At 39.7% G+C, this 20,594-nt stretch overlaps 2 protein-coding genes across 6 annotated transcripts in view; one reads left to right on the forward strand and one right to left on the reverse strand.

Moving 5' to 3' along the window:
• USP45 (ubiquitin specific peptidase 45) overlaps nucleotides 1-9,465 on the reverse strand; it is a 62,749-nt gene extending 53,284 nt beyond the window's left edge. For 4 of the 5 annotated variants that reach the window (XR_003793704.1, XR_003793705.1, XM_029223796.1 and 1 more), the window contains exons 1-3: nucleotides 9,394-9,465; nucleotides 4,436-4,545; nucleotides 847-1,019 (exon numbers count right to left, since the gene is read on the reverse strand). Coding sequence is in view for 3 of the 5 variants with exons in the window: in XM_029223796.1 (XP_029079629.1) it covers nucleotides 847-1,019; nucleotides 4,436-4,535 (273 nt within the window). In the remaining 2 variants the exon portion in view is untranslated. Of the gene's footprint in view, nucleotides 1-846; nucleotides 1,020-4,435; nucleotides 4,546-9,393 lie in introns of those variants that run through there. The other variant, XM_029223795.1, reaches the window with a different exon arrangement.
• Nucleotides 9,466-13,370: 3,905 nt separating this feature from the next.
• TSTD3 (thiosulfate sulfurtransferase like domain containing 3) lies at nucleotides 13,371-19,405 on the forward strand. Its single transcript, XM_029223937.1, has 4 exons — nucleotides 13,371-13,526; nucleotides 16,818-16,991; nucleotides 17,088-17,247; nucleotides 17,550-19,405. Exons 1-4 carry the CDS (start codon nucleotides 13,454-13,456, stop codon nucleotides 17,620-17,622), a joined length of 480 nt encoding a protein of 159 aa, XP_029079770.1. The 5' UTR covers nucleotides 13,371-13,453; the 3' UTR covers nucleotides 17,623-19,405.
• The last annotated feature ends 1,189 nt before the right edge of the window (nucleotides 19,406-20,594 follow it).

A 20,594-nucleotide genomic window follows, 5' to 3' on the forward strand; every position in this document is an offset into this window, starting at 1 on the left:
AGGTAAGTAAAGAAATGAGATTCAATTCCAGTCAACGTCCCATGAGGGGCAGTCTAATGGATGTTTCTGGAAAAGTTTTACGTATTTTAAAAAAGAACACAGGGAAGGGATGTACTTTTTGCCTTCTTTCTGGCCTTTGGGGATTGCTGTGTGATACACCATGCATGAAACGTCTTTTACCATCCTGAAACCATGAAACTGAGGATGGCACAGCAGAAAAATGGAAGAAATCTCAGTTTTTAATGTTCTTTCCATTGAAGCAAGTAACTTTAAGTGGCCCTACTTCTGGCTTTCTATGTGAGATAATAAAGATGCTTCTTATTCTAAAAAATACATATATACTTTTAATTTTATTTAAAAATTCCTTTATTAAAGATATCAATAGGTTCTACAACATTGTAAACCAACTATACTCCAGTTAAAAAAAAAAAAGATACCAATAGCTTCTAAGCTCTTAAGAGAAATTACTTTGCAAAAAAAAAAGAAAGACAGAATAATCACTTTTCATAGAGAAAAAAATGAATCCAAAAAGATTTTTAAAAAACCCCAAAACTTGGATCCATTTCCTAAGTAAATACAAATAGGTAAAGGCAGGACCACATATGAGAACTACTGCAAGTGGGCTGGATTCCCTTTCAAAGTATTTATAAACCACACATGAGTAATTTCTGAACATACACACATTTTACTTTACCTTAAACATTTCTAAGCTCGGCCTTGGAGAGTTATATCTAAACACAGAATAAATTAATCTTAAGTTCTAAGCATTACCAACAGTCAGAGCTCACAGTAAGATTTAAGGAAAATATTTAAGACAAACTCTCACATAAAAGAGACTTTTCTCACCTGAAAACCACACTTGAGGCACAACCAAATATCAGAAGGAAGTACTGGCTGTCCATCATAGAATTTTCTTTCTTTTAAACATTCCAAGCAAACTGACCACAGATTCTCAACTATTGCTTTTTTCACATGATTCACACTGATAGCATGACTTACATGTTGGCAAGTGAAACCTACTGAATAAGACAAAAATTTGAACATTTTCTTTGCTAAACCAAAGTGATACCATTAGCAAGCAAAAGTCAACAGTATTAAAATGCTATAACTAAAAAGCACAGAGATTCAAAAAACAAAATAACTCAAAAGGATACATACTGCCTGATTCCATTTACAAAACATTTGTGAAATAACAAAATTATAGAGTTGGAGAACAGATTAGCAGTTGCCAGGGGCTTTAGATGGGGAGCAGTGGTGGGGCTATGAATAACTAGCACTCAAGGTGGTGATACTGTAATCAAGTATCTTGACTGGTGGTTATAGAAAGCTACATATGTAATTAAACTGCATACATATATACACACACACACACACACAAGTGCATGTATATCTGGTGAAACCTGAATAAGCTCTAAGGATTGTACCGATGTCAGTTTCCTGGTTTTGATACTGTGCTATAGAAATACAAGATGTTACATCAGGAGAGACTGGATGAAGGTTGAATGGGACCTCCTTGTATACATGTTGTACCTTCCTGTAAATCTAAGATTAATTCAAAAATTAAAAGTTTAATAAATAAGAAGATTATTTATTGAGCAGCTACTATGTATCAAGCATTTTGAATGTATTTTCTTTCACTAAGATACACAAGTAAAAATCTTCTCATGGGCTAGCTCTGCTATGATACTATTTTCACCATTGTTGCGAGAAAGAAAAGAGAAGAACAAACAAAGGCATAATTTGCAGGAAGAAGAATTCTCAGAATTCTCCTTAATGACTATTCCCAAATAACAAATGATTTTGCATGGTCCTTCATTATCCTTTATAACAGATTCTTACTGTGTGCACTGTGTGGAGACAAATGGCCAAAATGAGCAAATATGTTTTTAATTTATCAAATAACCATATTCTTCTCTCAAGGGTTCAATAACACTTCCATTCCTCCCAAATACCTGAACACTTCAATTTCTAACCCTCAAATATCCCAAACACCAAATCTACAGCTATCTGCCAAAACCAAACAACAAAAGCAGAGACTGAATACCTTGAAGAGGGAAACAAAAGGAGTATGTACATTTCAACTTTCTCCACTTCCCTTTCTGAATGCAAAGCATTCCTTTTCACCTACTGGTTAACTAGGGACTAGGCATTAGTTCCACTTCATTCTGAAGATAAAGAATGTGATTCCTGACAAATTACTTATAATAAATACTTTCAACAAAAATAATATGTAAATCTGATAAAAGATTAAAACTTCTAATTTTACACCAAGAGTAAGTTATAGACATAAAAGGAGTAATTCTGAAGTCCTATGTTTGAAAAGCAAGGATGCATGCCATTAAAGAAAGGGCTGTTCAGGGCAAGACCGACAAAACTGACCACACAAGTACAGGACTAGAAATGGTTTACCAAACGTCATTGCTTTGAGTTTTTATATTTTAAAATTCTAAGGGAAAAATCATTCCACACACCTTCTATATCATCTCTGGCATGGGATCTGGCCAGAGTAAAACTTAACCATTCTCTGATTCTACAATTTAGACTTATGAAACTGAAACTTAATGAATTCAGAGATAAGTGAATTCAAGATAAAAAAGCTTCTAGGCCCCTAAATTAAATCTATTAGCTTTTAAATATCTCAACCATATATACTTTTTATAAGTAAATTAAAAAGTCTGAGGTTTTCCTACAAAAGCTAACCAGTGTTTAAACAGTATTCACTATCTTTTGTGGGGGGAAAATGTGAAAAATATCCTCTATGTTAATAAGTAAATTTCCTCAGTTTTCTGCAATTCATTTAATCATATAATTGTCTAAATTTCATTTGGCAAATAGGTCCTCTAGAGATTCCTAAATAAAAATATAAAAATGTATTAAAGTCTAGAGTTGTTTCACATTAACAAATCAAAAACAATAATCAAAATCTCCATATTTTTTACTTTAAATATTAATAAAAATTTTACAAGGAGTCTTCCAGTTTGCAAATGGTGGCATAAAATCAACACTTCCCCTTTCTCCTCCCCAAAACTATCCAAGGGCAAAAAGAACAGAAAAAAGAAATACAGAGTTCATTTTCAGAGAAACCAGGAGACAGCTGAAGCCCCTGGAAAGCCTCCCACCTCAAAGCAGCAGAGATCAAACAGGGGTGCGCACAGAAGGAAGCAGAGAGAACACTGCAGCAGTAGATTTCACAGAGAACAAGGCATGCTTTGCAGACATAGAACAAAACCTAAATCTCTGTGCTGCAACAACAGTGGCAGGAGCACCCCTCTATCCAATTTTGTTTTGAGAAGAATCGAAAGAAGGGGATTTCTCATTCACTAAGTGAAAAGAAAAAAGCAAGCCATAATTGCAGGGAACAGCCTTATCTCTACGGCAGTTGGAAAGAAGAGATAATTTGGATTCTGAAAAAAAACCCAGGGCTGCATAATCCTGGTGGCTGGAAAGAAGTAAAGCCTATATGAGCTCAAATTGAACAGTTAGGTCTCAACAGTGCTCTGGCCCTCCTTCTTACACAAATATTCTAAAACGAACTAGCCCAAGAAAAGCAACCCTACATCAAAGAAAATCAAAGCCACAAATTCTTTGCTAAGATAATATAAGAAAAAGGAAGGAAGGAAAAGGAAAAATGGCAGAGCAATCGCTGCCACGCAATAAAACCACAAAAAAGAAGCAAACACTTTAGGCTCAGGTGGCAGAGCAATAGGAAGTGACTAGCAGAGTTTAGGATCAAAAAATAAATAAATAACACCACAAAAACGAATGCAAAATTAAAAAGAGTGTAAGGTGAAAGCAACACTGCTGAACACACAGTAAAAACTAAAAATGAAAGCAGCACGCAAAGGGAAAGGGAATAGGAGTTTTAGAGGATTTGAGAAAAAATGATAACTATGGAAGATAGGCAAAAGAGAGTTAACATAAGAATAATAAGAATCCCCGAAGAAACCTTATTAACAGAATAGAACAAACATTTAAAGACATAATTCAGACTTCCTTCAATACAGCAATCTATCCTGAAACATTATCCAAGTTAAAAACACTTAAAAATGGAAATAATATATTAAAAACCTCTTTTTAAATGGAGAACTGAACTGGTAAGTCAGTAAGGAAAATCCTCAGAAGCTAAAACCCAAGACGTGAGGCTAAAAAGAAAAGCAAGCCAGGAGGCTAGCAGCTCCCCAGGGTCATCTGCCAACCTCACTGGCTTGAGGGCTTGGTTTTCACAGCCAGGAGAAACAAACGACAACAAGATGCCAATTCTAAGTCAAATATAAAATAAACAAAATCTCAATAAAAATGCCCATAGGATCTAGACAAGCTGATTTTAAAGTTCATGCAGAAAATGGTCATTAAAAACATATATTAAAAAAAAAAACACATATATTATTATTTCTCTTCTGCAACACTATTCAGGATGCCAGACATCATAGTTTACCAGCAATGTCATCTGAAGAGTCTTCATCATGAGGTATGGTAGGCCTTCTACTTCTTTTGGCTTTCTCAGGTAAAGCTTTGGATGGCTCTTTCACCCGCATCTGTTAGTTACTGAAAAGGTTGGGGGTAAAAATACACATTAATCCTCAAAATTAAAACTTTATGTATTTTACTTAACGCATATTAAAATGGAAATGACTTCAAGTTTAACGGGCCGAGTAAATTAACAGAGGAGGAAGAAGGGAGCACCAGCTGAAACCAAAGAAATCTTTATTAAACCAATAAACTTTTTTTATACAAAAAGTCAAACTACATTTGACTTTTACCAACGGTTCCCTACATGTATGATGTCCAGGTGAATTAAAAAAACCTGAAGTGTACGCTGCTTCTGGTTCCTGTGCTTCCCTTGCCCTTTCTCTCGTTTCACCAGGTAGAAGACAGGCGGAGCTGCAAGAGCCGTAACGGGCCAGGGGTGGAGGCCTAGTGCCAAGCAGAGCAGGGCCGCCCTACGTGCACTGAGCGGCCCTGCACTGGGCGGCCCAGCACTGGACTACTTAAAGAGAAATACATTTCTACCTTTTTAAGCTCTTGCTTTTTTTTTTTTTTTTTTTTTTTTTGCGGTACGCGGGCCTCTCACTGCTGTGGCCTATCCCGCCGCAGAGCACAGGCTCCGGACGCGCAGGCTCAGCGGCCATGGCTCACGGGCCTAGCCGCTCCGCGGCATGTGGTATCCTCCCGGACTGGGGCACGAACCCGTGTCCCCTGCATCGGCAGGCGGACTCTCAACCACTGCGCCACCAGGGAAGCCCAGCTCTTGCATTTTTTGTGAGTTTTTCCCCCACTTTTTTATTATGAAAAATTTTAGACTTCCAAGAAAGTTACAAGAACAGGATAATGAACACCCATATACTATCTAGATTCCACATCTCAAAATATCTTGCCCTATTGGTTTTATCTAAATATCAATGTGTATATAGACATATCTATACATATGTATACACATTGTATGTTTGTTTGTTTTTGCTGAACTATTTAAAAGTAAGTTGCAGAGAGCATACATCCCTTAAGGCAGGGGTCCCCACCCCCTGGGCTGCTAACAGTCCATGACCTTTAGGAGTCGGGCCACAGAGCAGGAGGTGAGTGGGGGGCGAACGAACAGAGCTTCATGTGCTGCTCCCCCTCGCTCGCATTACCGCCTAAACCATCCCCCTCTTCCCATGGAAAAACTGTCTTCCACGAAACCGGTCCCTGCTGCCAAAAAGGCTGGGGACCACTGCCTTAAGGAGATTCTCCTATACAGTCCTATCATTATCACTTCTAAGAAAATTAACAGTAATTCCTTAATATCATCTCATATCCTATCATATTCTAATTTCTTCAGCTGACCCAAAGTATCATCTGTACTGGTTTTCTGAATAAGGATTTAATCAAGGTTTGCACTTTGTACTGGTTATGTCAGTATCTTTTAATCTACAACTGTTCTTCCCATAAGAAATGGAGAACTAATACTGTCTTACTTTCCTAAGACACTGGCTTTTTTAAGAGATCAGGCCAGTACGTGAGTCAAACTGGAGATCTTGTTAAAATGTGGATAGCAAAGTGATTCAGAGACATATATATATATATATATACATATACATATATATATGTATATATATATATTCTTTTTTATATTCTTTTCCATTATGGTTTATCACAAGGAAAACTTTTTTTTTGGCTGCGATGGGTCTTTGTTGCTGCGCGCAGGCTTTCTCTAGTTGTGGCAAGTGGGGGCTACTCTTTGTTGCGGTGTGTGGGTTTCTCATTGCGGTGGCTTCTCTTGTGGAGCACGGGCTCTAAGCATACGGGCTTCAGTAGTTGTGGCACACGGGCTCAGTAGTTGTGGCACACTGGCTCTAGAGTGCAGGTTCAGTAGTTGTGGCGCATGGGCTTAGTTGCTCCATGCTCCGCGGCATGTGGGATCTTCCCAGATCAGGGCTCAAACCCGTGTCCCCTGCATTGGCAGGCGGATTCTTAACCACGTGCCACCAGGGAAGCTCCTCTAAATATATTTTTAAGAAATCCCTTCTATTTCTTAAAAACTCAAAGTTAATTCTAAAGATTTTAGATACAAGTTAATGCATTTTTTTAAACCACTATATCCTAAATCCTACCTAATACCATGCTACTCCATGGCTAAGCTATACTGTAATTTTTGTGGTTGTTTATTTGCTTTCATTGATCAAGGTGGAAGAATCTTTCAATTCAATAACAAATTCTGAATCCTGATTTAGTCATACTATGTTCCACATAAGGAAGCTTTTGAGTTTACCATTTTAAGAGCCATTTCCTTAAGTCCAAGGATCATCACTATTGAACAAGGCTGCAATAAATTAAGGCCTTAGGGGTTACAGAGATGCAGAAGGTCTCCAAGTTCCTTGACCACTTCATTTCTGACTGCCTTCACCCTCCAGACTGCCTCGTCCACTTATCCCTACAGTTCCACCTTGCAAAATCACTAATTCAAGTATTCTGTTCTCTGATCACAACTTCAAGTTTTGCCGGCTTGCTTCCATCAGCCACTCCAATACTCCTTTAGTGCCCAGGCTGACAAGAGACTGCATCTCAACAAGTGCTTCCATGATCACTGTAGCAGGGAAGGGAGAAAGGGAAGTGGCAAATCGAGGGCTGGTTCTTAAAGTTTCACTTGCAAGTGTATTTTACTGGCCAAAGCAAGTCATATGGCCACATTTAGCTTCAAACAGACAAAAGGGGGAGGGGCACGGGGGGTAGTGTACAAAGAGTACAACCTTAACATGTACCCAGAAAGAACAGAATATGTGTGCACAGCCTTAATGACTTACCACACCACCCCTCTAACAGAACCCCAATCCTAGACAAATCCAATTAACCACTTTCTCCATGAATGCATCCAATCAGGCTGGAGAAAGTCTTGTAAGAAAGGAGATTGGGTCCACTAAATTCATTATCATGACCACAAACGGATCAAGACACCCCATTATCTACTACACCTTCTGGCCAACTCACTTATATACTCCTCACACAGCCTTCTGAAATCTTTTTCACTCTCCCAAACCTCCAACTCCTCCTCTCCCTACTCCTCCAAATTATCATCTGGTCTTCTACTTGATTGAGAGAAAAGAGATGTAATCAAATAGCAAATCGGATCTTTCTACCCCCCAATTTACAAACTTACCTCCAACTCTTTTAACTTGATGTCTTGGAAAGAGATAGGCGTAACTAAGAGAATCCAAGAAAAATGGCCCATGAGAAATTGGTCATATTTTTACACCCCCTGCACAGGTAAACTCTTGATAAAGATGAGCATTAACACATAGCTAATACTGGCAGAATAACCAAAAGAACCAGGTAGCTGACCTAGAATCTATAAAACACCTATGCCTTTTTTCAAAAACACTGACTCATACTTAACTTGGCAATGTAGAGTCAATTTCCAGTGATTTTTCTGACACATGTACATGTCTAAACATAGAGTCATTTTGGATGGTAACACACTATTTAGCAGTCACCTATCTGTATAGCTTTCTTCTTCAATTCCCCATTCAGGCAAAAAGAGACAAAATTAAAGTCCGATTATTGGAGCTTCAAATACTGTCTATCATCAATATTGTGTTTGGGGAGTTCCGAGACCACCCTCTCACTTGGAGATTTACTATAAGGACTCACAAAACCCAGCATATAGTTGTATTCATGGCTAACACTTATTACAGCAATGTAGTATGGACGTACAGCTTGATCATAATGAAAAAGACACAGGTGAAGTCTAGAGGAATCCAAGTGCAGGCTTCCTTATCATTCTCTCCCTCCCAAGAGGGGTCACCACACTCTTCCCCCAATAAGTAAAATCCAGTAATGTCTATGAAACGTTTCTGCTCAGGGAAGCCCATTACAGACTCACTGGTGCAGATTTTTAGGGCGCTAGAAACTTCTGCATAAACCGTACCCGACAACATAAAACATGTTGTTCCCAGATGCCAAGCAAGGGCTAACCTTTCTAAGGACAGCAGTCTCAGGCACGCTATGTTAAGTGTTTTCAGCACAAATAAATTCTGGCCATTTTTCTCACGTGGTTTCCCAAACAAAACTTTCGTTTTCAACTTCCGCGTTTACCTACACCTGTCTTTTCTCTAATATAGGATGTGCAACTGTTTACAAATGTTTAATTTTTTTAAAAGGTCGTGCATACAAAAGCCCATATTCTCAAAAAAGAAAAAAATCTTTTTTTCCCTACTCTTGGGCGATTATTTTCGGCGTGGATGCCGGGGGAGGGAAGAAAGAGACAAAACTCTCTTTTTAGAAGCTCAAAAAGATGACCAGCACTTACATACTTTTTTGTGCATCGCACTCGGTTCTCAGCACTGAAGAGATACTAACCCACTTCATCCTCCCAACCACCAACCACCTTATGAGATAGGTTACTATTATTTCTCCCATTTTATACTTGAAACTGAGACACACAGTAGTTAGGTGACTTGCAGAAGCCAGGAGCCAGTAAGCTGTGGATGGAGATTTGGACCCAGGCAGTCCATCTCCAGGGTTCCTAATACTACACGATGCTCCCAGACACCCGCGGTAAGACTCGTCCTCTGGTCTCTAGCAAAAACATCCCAAGTTTCTGAAGAGAAAATGCGCCGTGAGGATGAGCGCGGAAAGGAGGCCGGAAGGGTGCTGGGTCGCCGCGACCCTGGCCAAGGTGAGGCGGCTCCTCTCCCGCCCCACCTCGCCGGCTCCTCCCGCCGCAGCCCGGACACCCGGCCAGCCCGGCCACGCTCACGCGGCCCTCGGTGATCGCCTGGAGCCCCCAAGGATCGGGAAGGCGAGGGAGCGTGGGAGGGGCGGGGGGCGTTCTTTCCCAGGCCAGTCAGGCCACAAGGGCCCGGGGTTGTGGAAACGAAGACGGAGAAACTGCGGCGACCCCAGCACCGAGCCCCAACTCACCCTGCCAGGCCCGGCGGCCGCCTCTACAACCGGAAGAGACTGCGCCTGCGCGTCCGCCCCTCCCGCTGGCAGGGGCGGGGCCTCGTGTGCCCGCCCCCACGTTCGGTGGGTGGGGGGTTGGGGCCGCCCCTCGCGTGGCCGCGCACCCGGAGTTGGGCGTGGACAGGGAGGGGCCGACTCGCGTCGCGCCTGCGTCCTGTAAGTTTGCAGGTCTAGGTAGGCCCCGGCCAATCTTAGAAAAATGTTAAGTGGACTGTTAATTGGATCCTGATAGTGGCCTGGAGTTCGCGCAGCTGAGGTGTTCTTGGAGTCAGGATTAAGTCCCACTTGTTGCCGGACAGCGTGCCCGGACAGCCTCCGACTTCTCGCCGTCACATTCTTCTGTGCAATAAAATCACATCAGACATCATATATTTTCTTGTTTTTTCTCATTATTGTTGTCTTACCTGTCGTTCTCTTTTTAAAATTTTTTTTTTAATTTATTTTTATTTATTTATTTTTGGCTGCATTGGGTCTTCATTGCTGCGCTCCGGCTTTCTCTAGTTGTGGCGAGTGGGGACTACTTTTCCTTGTGGTGCACGGGCTTCTCATTGCGGTGGCTTCTCTTGTTGCGGAGCTCGGGCTCTAGAGCACAGGCTCAGTAGTTGTGGCACACGGGCTTAGTTGTTCCCCGTCATGTGGGATCTTCCCGGACCAGGGCTTGAGCCTGTGTCCCCTGCATTGGCAGGTGGATTCTTAACCACTGCACCACCAGGGAATTCCTTCACTTCTTTATTAGAAAATTTCTTGACCTATACCTAGACCTCTTCGAAGCTCGATTACCCGTTAAAGTGGTTTGCACTTTGCATATGTTTAGTAAAAGTAATTGGTTGAAAAATACTTTGTTTGAATGATATTGCAGACATCAACACTAGTTACAGATAAACTCTACGATTCTTGTAATCTTTCACAATTCTTCAGCCAGGGGACAGGTGTGGCCTTATGGAAAGAGCCTTGGATTCCTATTTGATGGATTCTTCAAAGGAAGGAAATTATTTTTAAATGGTACCTAGTAAGTATATTTTTAGTGCTATTGCAAAGACATTATGACAAAACATCAAATAGAAATATAAATGTGCTTAAGGTCAGCTCTGTATACATTTCAAATAATGTTAAGTATCTTAATTTTACCGTCATTGTTCTGTCTGAAAATGTATGGAATACTTTGCTAAGCTATAGGCTATACATATATTAAGTTTTATCGTGTATTTTAAAAGATACATTCTTTATTATAAAAGTAATACATGAAAGTTTCACATAAAGTTCCTCACCTTTTCCTCCTTCCCTCATTCCCATTTGCTTTCCTCAGAGGTAACATTTCCTCTTCTCTATTTTCTGTTTCTTGTGTATAGTTTCAGGAATTGTCTTTGCACATACATTATGCCTTTGTACTACATTTTTATATGATTACCATTTGTTAAAAGAGAACACAGTCAGGTTAAATTACGGTCTATTTTCTATTCTACAACTTGATTTTTTTTCACTTGATCGTATATCTTGGACATATCTCCACACCAGCCTCATTCTTTTTACTTGTTGCTTAGAACTCCAGTGAATGGATGTATCATTTTTTCCCAATCAGTCCCCTGTTAATGTACATTTATCTTTGCCTACTTGTGCAGATATTTTCAGTAGATAAACTATTGGCGGTGAAAATGCTGAGTCAACAGATGCTCAAGGGCTTCCCTGGTTGCACAGTGGTTAAGAATCCGCCTGCCAGTGCAGGGAACACGGGTTCGAGCCCTGGTCCGGGAAGATCCCACATGCCGCGGAGCAACTAAGCCCGTGCGCCACAACTACTGAGCCTGCGCTCTAGAGCCCGCGAGCCACAACTACTGAAGCCCGCGTGCCTAGAGCCCGTGCTCCGCAACAAGAGAAGCCAACGCAATGAGAAGCCCACGCACCGCAACGAACAGTAGCCCCCACTCGCCACAACTAGAGAAAGCCCGCGCGCAGCAACAAAGACCCAACACAGCCAAAAATAGATAAATTAAATAAATTAATTTAAAAAAAAAAAGATGTTCAAGTTTTGATAAACTTTTGGGAAAAACGTTGCATGAAAGGCAATACATTTCCTAATTCTTCATTTGATTCGTCTAAAATCTGCGGGCTTGATGTGGATTTAGAAAGAAATGGGAAAAATCCCAAGTCTCTTAAAAATCCTCTCCTTTCCAATTGTCTTTCACTTGCATTGTGGTGAAAAATAAAATGAGTTGTTTGAGAATTAATGACTCATATCAACTCAGCACTAGTAGACCTTTCCCAAAAAACATTACATTATTTCTCTGCCTTTCATTCCACTTCAAGCCTTACTTCCCTCGGTCACACTGACTCTGAAGGAAGAACTTGGACATTTGTCCAAGGAGCAATGATCAGTACTCCTGTTTGACAAGATCTTTTTGCTCTAAGCCCTCTTTAATAAACCAAGTTTGGCACTGTGCTAGTTATAGGAGGACACATTCATCTTTTCAGAAAAAGAAATCCTACAGAAAAATATTTCTCAAATAATGTCATGAACACTTGAAAAGAATTTTTTAGTAATATGTGCTCTTGCAAAAGTGTGAATTAGATTAAATGTGATTCATTGAGGCCAAGTACATTGTTTCCATATCTGTGTCCATACTACCTGTGGTTTATGATGTGGATGCCACAGAGAGTACATGAATCTACAATATTTAATGACATCTTAGTTCAAAGTCAATCCACAAAGTAGATTACACAGAGACTATGGTTAAACTTCAAATGACTTGGAAAACATAACTGTAAATGTTGTCATTGGTATAGAAATCTGAAGTCATTTTATTATTAAATTATTGAAAGCTGAATAATTTAAAAGTGCATGCTTAATGAAATTATTCCTTGAACACATACTTTAATAATGCCATTTGGAAACTAATTTTAAAAAATTTCACTGTGAATCCATTTGCAGTTAAATATGGCTTTCATTATCCTTGGGAACCAAATTGAGAATAAATTAAAAATAAGGTAATGAACCAAGTTGAGAATAAAGTAAAAACAAGGTAATAAGAAACTTTATATGCTGTAGGCTGAATATGCTCCCTCCACAACCACACACCAAGGTGTTCTAATTCCTGGAACCTATGAATATGTTACCTTACATGGCAAAAGGATTTTGTGCATATGATTAAATCAGGATTATCCCAGTGGTCCCAGTGTAATCACAAAGGTCCTTATGAAAGGGAGGCAGAAGGGTGAGAGGAAGAGAAGAGGATGTGACAGCACAAGCAGAGGTCGGAATTAGAGATCTGAAGATGCCAAACTGTTGGCTTTGAAGATGGGGAAACGGACCAATAGCCAAGGAATGCAGGCAGCCTCTCCTAGATGGAAAAGTTTAAGTACAGAAATTCTCCCCTACAGCCTTCAGAAGGAACACAGGCTTGCTGACACCTTAATTTTAGCCTAGTGACTTCTGACCTTCAAAACTGTACATAATAAATTTGTGTTGTTTTAAGTCAATAAGTTTGTGGTATAGTAGCAATTGGAAACTATCACATTTTATAAATTAGTTGGACTTGACTCTGAGTTATCATCAAATATAGTCAAATATCATCATGTTGTGGGGAAACGATGACAGCATGAGATTAATACTGACATCAGTTGAACCAGCTATGGGAGTGAAGAGCAATTCTTAGAAAAGTGCACATGTGCTTTGCTTTAATTCAATGCATGAGAATCCTGTTATGAAGTAAATTGGAGAAATTTATTTACTTTATATATTTAAATACTATCTTTGTTATATTCTCTTTCCACTTTTAAACTTTGTCTCTCCTTAAAAAAATAATAATCATAAACAGAAAAGCAAAACCAACCCTTAGTTTCTTACCAGGCAGTTTTACAGCAGGGCACGTTTCCGTCCGCGATTACTGCTAGTGGCACTACCCGGTTCGGCCGGAGCCTGGCTGGAGGGCGCTCGAGAGCCCGGCGCGGTTCGCCGGGCGGCGGGAGGAGGAGGAGGACCAGGAGGAGGAAGTGGTTAGTAACCCCGAGGCTCGATCCGGAGATGAGGCTGCTGCAACTATTGCACTTGAGTGGGCGCCTGGCGATCCTCGGGTCCGCAGAGGCTGCTCTCTGGGGTGAGCTCGGGGTTCCCGGGGAAAGGGAGAACGCCTAACCTCGGGCCCCTGAGAAGGGATGGCGTTGGTGAGGGTGATCGCTTCTTTTTTAAAGGCTTCCAGTTAAAAGTCAGACCCAGGGCTTCCCTGGTGGCGCAGTGGTTGAGAGTGCGCCTGCCGATTCAGGGGACACGGGTTTGTGCCCCGGTCTGGGAAGATCCCACATGCCGCGGAGCGGCTGGGCCCGTGAGCCATGGCCGCTGAGCCTGCGCGTCCGGAGCCTGTGCTCCGCAACGGGAGAGGCCACAGCAGTGAGAGGCCCGCGTACCGAAAAAAAAAAAAAGTCGGACCCAGTACACTTGGCACCTGGGAATGTAACACCCACTTGCAGTTCTTGTTCCTTCAGATTCCGGGCTACTGGGGGTTGCTCTCGGGGTACGCACGGAGAGGGAGAGGGGCAAACATTGCTCCAGGGAGCTCGCGTGGGAAGGCAGTTATAAATGTATGGGTGCTTGACTGAGCAATGAAGGTCAGTTCGCGACTCAGAGAAGTGAGCTCAGTGGCCAGTTCCTGCCGGGGAGAGTTGCAATGAGGAACCCAGTCTTGCGAGTTATACTTGTGACCCACTAGAGGGCAGCACTCATGGGCTGATGAAACCTACAGTTGCCACGTTAGGGCTGAAATAGTACCACCCCTAATTTTACAGCTGGCGAAACAGAAGCCAGAGAAGCGAAGGTGGCCAGTGGAGGAGGTGGGTCTAGAACCCAGAGCAGGCCTCCAGTCCCTTCTCTTTGCTTTACGTGCTGCCTCTCCTTTAGCAACTACCTTTGTAGATAAAGATACAGGGGCCCCAGCGTAACACTTTCTCCCCGCCCCGCCCCCGCCCCAGTTATTCCATTTTAACTCTTGGTACAGCCTCTGTAGTTGAAGAGGTGTCATTCCTGCAAATTCTGTTATTTGGTTTTACCTTTAATCAGCAATCATTTATTGAGCTCCTAATCTGCCAGACGTCCTGCTGGGGATACAGTTTACTTCACCATTTTGGGGTTAGACACACACAAACCATCACCACACACAGCCCAGTCGAATGAGACTGCAATGGAAAGGACTGAGTTGGAGAAGGTGTTAGAGAAAAGGTGCCTGTTTCATTTAAAAAATTCTACTTGTAATACATGATTATATTCTCATTATATTAAAACAAACAATAAAGCACAGCATGAGTCCCCTTTATGCACTCTCCCCAGATATGAGTATACATAAATATATGTACACATGAAAATACTATGTGTGTTAATATATATAATAGATTAGTATATATATGGATATCTATAGTATCTATCTCTCTGTATATATACTATACACCATAGATATATATATATACTATATACTATAGATATCTATATATAATGTGATCTACACTGTGCTTGCTTTTCTGTAATTTTTTTCTCACCTAGGTATTCAGAAGCTTTCTATGGCAGCACATATCACTCTTTTAACCACTGCATATATCCCCTACTATGAATTACCACAGTTTATTTAACTAGTCCCTTATTGATGGATATTTTGGTTTCCAAGTTTTTTGCTATTATAAAAAGTTCTCAATAATTATCATTGTACATGCTTCTTTGTGCATATGTACAAGTATTTTACAAGAATAGATATCTAGAAGTGGAATTGTTGTATCAAAGGGGAGGTGACAAGTGACATTTAACAGGGTCATAAAAGAGACTTAGAGTATGAGACTTAGACTTAGAGATGAGAGAGAAAGGTATTCCCTTCAGAGGGAACAATGTCCATAAATCATGAAGGAAATGTGAAAATAGATATTTATTGTGCACTGTATAGAGTATTTAAACCTCACAGCAACTCTAAAAGGTTAAATAATATTATTCGATTTTACAAATAAGAAGCTAAGTACCAGAGAGTTTAAGTAATCTGCCCAGGGTCACAGAGCCAAGTGGGCAAGCCAGGATTTGAACCTAGGTTTATCTGACTCTAAAATTCCTGCTCTTTCCACTATAAAAATGAGATTAGAGCACATGTATACTTTTTATGTTGCTGGAGGGTAGGATAATTGGGGCAGAGAAGGAACGAGGAGGAGGTTTGGTAAGTTATATTGGTAAGGGGGGGGGGTCGAAGGACATTATAGAACATACTAAGAAGCTTGGACTGTGAATCCTGTAATGTAGGCTGTAGGGAGTAACCAGGTGAGGTTGGATCTACCAGTGTGGAAACAGCAAAATTGGAGTTTATTCAAAGTTTAAGCTCAAAAAGTGAAAATTAGGTATAGCGTGTATTACTCTTGAAAATCCCTCAAGAGAACCACACATCATCTCTCAGTGTTTCCCAAACAGCCAGTTTTTCTTCACTGTAGGAGCAGTCCACTGTTTCTTTGGTTGAGCATCAGATGAAGTGGTTAATTTACAAGTGGAGGCCATGTTGTACAAAAACACACACACACTATAGCTTTAAATAATTAGTGTGGAGTACAGACTCATACCGTGAGAGGCTTGGGGGAACTGAGACTCATCAAGGGACCATGCTTGGGACTGCCCTGGTGGTCCAGTGGCTAAGACTCCGCGCTCCCAATGCAGGGGGCCTGGGTTTGATCCCTGGTCAGGGCACTAGATCCCACATACCGCAACTAAAGATCCCGCATGCTGTAACGAAGATCCCACGTGCCACAACTAAAAAAGGATTCGGCATGCCGCAGTGAAGATCCCGCAGGCGGCAATGAAGATCCCGCCTGCCACAACTAAGACCCGGTGCAGCCAAATAAATAAATAAATAATTTTTTTTAAAAAGGGACCATGCTTGCTTCAGGCTTTTGCTTACCAAGTGGAAAGGCAGGAAATCCAGTCTTACTGATTACTCTTCCTGTTCTCCACACCTCCCCCCCACCCCACTCCTTGCTGAATTAGAGAAAGTTAAACGTCGGTTTAATATGACTCTACTATACAAGAAAAACTTAGATTAGGGTAAGATTTACAAACTATTTGCAAAATTCAGTTACCAAATGTTGAATGTGTATTTATAAACTCTCCCTCCAATTAAAGGGCTTGGAGAGAGTAGAATATTGGAGGTGGCCCAAGACCAGCCATAAGTATGCAGGGCAGGAGGATAGGGCTGCATCTTATACTGTTCAGTCAGGCTGTATGTAAAATATATACATTGATTATACAGTTTAGTAAAGTCAAAAGATCAATATGGTTAGCTGACCGGAACAATGGGGAAAATTCCTTTGACCTACTCTTTCCAGATATTAATAGAGATGTCATTTTGAAAGTACCTAAATTATTTTATTCTTTCCAGGTTTGAAGTCGCTAAAAGGAAGCTGCAACAATTTTTGTACTGCTGTTTGTAAAGATGTCACTTATATGGAACTTAAAAACCTCTTGAAGTCCAAAAAAATTATGTTAATTGATGTTAGAGAACCATGGGAAATTCTTGAGTATGGAAAAATCCCCGGGTCTGTCAATATACCATGTAAGTGACATGTGTCTTAACTGATTCATTAGAAATATATATCCAGTAACTGACTGTATCTAAAATTTAATCGAAATTCTTAACATTTTCTTTCAGTGGATAACGTAGATGAAGCTCTACAGATGAACCCAAAAGACTTCAAAGAGAAGTACAATGAAGTAAAGCCATCCAAATCTGACAGTCTAGTGTTTTCTTGTTTAGCTGGAGTGAGAAGCAAGAAGGCTATGGACACAGCAATATCTCTGGGCTTTAACAGGTGTGTAGATGAAGGATAAAAATGGGTTTAAGAGTATGTATTGCAGTATTTCATGGGTATATTTTTATTGGCCTTCTGAAGAATTTCTTATAATTACTATGTTAGCAATGGCAGGATAGACTATAGACTCTTATAGACTGAGTCTCTACTTTTCATCCTACAATCTTTCAAATAGGCTCAAAGTCTAAATAGTATGGTGAGAAGCCATTGCATCTCTAAATCTCTAAATTTCTTATCTCTAAAGTTCCTATGAACCTTGTGCTGTAAAGCAGGAGAACTAATTATTTGATGTATGTTTTTAGTGCTCAACACTATGCTGGAGGATGGAAGGAATGGGCAACCTATGAATTTTCGGAGAAGAAACAAGGAAATTGAATTTTGGAATACAAGCAGGCCCTTTCCTTGTGTACGTGCAGCCTAGGATAGAGGAATAAGCAAAAGAATCAAAATGTAGCCCTGGAACCACTGGTTAATGGGAAGGGGACTTTGTGTAAGTCAATTATTTGTTGAATCTTTTTCTCACCTATAAATTGGGAATACCACTTCCCCCTGCCTACTTCCAAAGGCTAATGAGGCTTGCTATAATGTATGTGACTTGCCATGGAAACATAAGGGTTGGGATTCTAAAAATTAATTTTTAAATAGTTTAGTATGGTTCAATAGTATTCCAAAAGACCTGGTTACTTGTATTACCTAATAATAATGTGTGACCACTTCTGTTAATATAGTGCCTATACTCTTCAAAGAGGCTATGAACTAGACCAGTCAATTAAGACTTAACCTTAAAACACCAAGAATCTGGGGTGCAGAAAAGTAGGTGAAATATGAACAATGAAAATACAACATTAGCAATATCCAAAGACTTATGGCACTGTGACCAGCATGGTAGTGATATAATTTGCAGTTTAAAAAAGTAATATGATCTATGGGGAAAATAATCAGAACAGTGGTTGCTTCTGTTGAAGGAAGGAAATTAACAAGAAAATCAAGGAGGAAAATTTCTAGGGTGATGGAAGTGCTCTATATCTTGATTGAGGCGTTGGTACTTAGGTATATACATTTACCAAAACTCATTGAACACTTTAAAACTATACATTATCTGTAATTACATCTCAATTAAAAATAATGAAAATAGAAAAAAGTTTAAATGCAAATGACTCCCACTAGCATATTTCTTTGGAATGTTAAGTCCTACACTTGTTAGTACACTAGTGCACTGGTGAGTGGTAAAACAAATTTGTGCTTTCTTCCATCCATGTCTCTTCAGACCCATCTGTTTTTACTCTCATTTATATAGTCATTCAGAACATGTAAGGCCTGGCAAGTAAACTATAAGGACTTGGTTTTGTCCTAAATGACTTATTAAGCCATTGGAGAAATCTGTGGTAGGTATGTGATATTATCACCTTGAACTTCGATTTCTGATATGTCAGTCTAGTTTCTAGCAAACTCCCTACAAGAACTAGAAAAGCTGGAAAATACACATAATACAGACACAGACACACACACACACACACACACACACACACACACACACTTTTCCATGTTGGTTCATCCTCTACAGCTTTCCTTCTCCCAGGATCGTGACTCTTCAAATCCTCGCTGTCTTTGTAATTCTTTCATGCCTTTAAACAAATTTTATTTATATATTTATAAAAACAAATATTACTAGGGCATATATATTAAGGAAGTGAGGATCTGAAGAGCCACAAGTTCACAGAGAAGAAAAGCTATAGAGAGTGAACCACCATTGAAGTACTGGGCCCAACCAGGAACAGGTAAATATACCAAGGTATAGAGTCTGGGGAAACACACCAGGCTTTTCCAGAAAGACAAAAAATATTCTAAAAGAAAGGAAATACTAAAGAACACAACATTATCTATGTATATGTAATATATACTGAATATGAGTTTAACAAAAATTATGCAATTAAATTGGGAGGATGATGGGAGTATAAGTCCCAGGGTAGAACAAGTTTGGGGGCGGGGAGGGGGTGGGAGCTGGAAGTGGAGAGCAGGTGTGTGAGAAAGTAAAATCTTCATCTTCCAGAGTAGGAAGTTAAGAGATAATATTTACAAGTGAAAAAAAAAAAAAGCAAAAGCAAAAAAAAGGAAACTGGAGGGTAAGCAGGAGTATAGTAAAGTGTTTAAGAGCCTGGGACCTGCAGCCCAGATGCCCAGGTTTTAATAAGATTCTAATCCAAGCTCTTGTCACTTACTTGTGACTGCGTAAGTTACTTAACCTTCTGTTCCTGAGTTTCCTCATCTCTGAAATGATTGTTCTGAGAATTAAATGACTTCGTAATGTAGAGAGCTTGGAATATACTTGTCACATAATAAGTGCTCAATAAATGCTATAATTATAAGCTTGTTACTTGGAAGTGTGGAAGTAACACAACAGCAGAGAAATGACTAAAAGTTGCTCTGGGGAGCAGGAATAAGAAGCAGGGAAAATGGGACTGGGACCTAACATCTTCCTTATATCTTATATCAACACTGTCCAAAAGAATTATAATGCAAGCCATTATGTGATTTTTAGGTTTCTTACACTTAAGTAAAATAGGTGAAATTAATTTGAATAGTGTTTTATTTAGTCCTATGTATCTAAAAAATCATCATTTAAAACATGTAATCAATATAAACAAATTAGATATTTTACATTCTTTTGTTTTGTACCAAGTATTGAAATCCAATGTGTGTTTTTACATTTATAGCACATTTCAATTCAGACTAGCCACATTTTTAGTGTTCCATAGCCACGTGTGGCTAGTGGCTATCTCACTGGACAGTGCAGCCTATGGTAATATTTGATGTTTAGAAAGAACACACATCATCAATGGCTGCTAAATCACAGAAAGAGACAACCAGCCATTATATACCTCCTGAGAGGAGATACTTTATACAGTAGTCTATAATGGAAAAAAAAAATTTGAGCCTGAACCTGATCAAGCTTTTGCATTCAATTACCAATTTATAGAAATACAGAGAAGAAAAGAACATGTTAAGTAGCACCTCAAGGATACACTCAGCAAAATACATATGGTGGGAGATTCTTAGTGGACAAGCAAACCAAAATGGGGAATTTTTTAAATGAAATAAAGGAGAAATCCATGAATCTTAAAAGATTTAAAGGATTTATCAATGAATTGCATGTGTGGTCTTTATTTAGATCCTAAGTAGAATTATTTAATAATATTTATGATATTGAGATAACTGAAAATGTAAACACTGGATATTTGATATTACATAATTATTTTGACTAACTCTTTTGGGTACAGTAAGACTTCTATTGGGTTTTTTGGGGGTTTTGTTTTGTTTTTTAAAGAGCCATTATCTCTTAGGATTAC

The sequence above is a fragment of the Monodon monoceros genome, unplaced genomic scaffold (genome assembly GCF_005190385.1).
Source record: "Monodon monoceros isolate NGI ecotype Baffin Bay Population unplaced genomic scaffold, NGI_Narwhal_1 Super_Scaffold_15, whole genome shotgun sequence".
Classification (NCBI taxonomy): Eukaryota; Metazoa; Chordata; class Mammalia; order Artiodactyla; family Monodontidae; genus Monodon; species Monodon monoceros.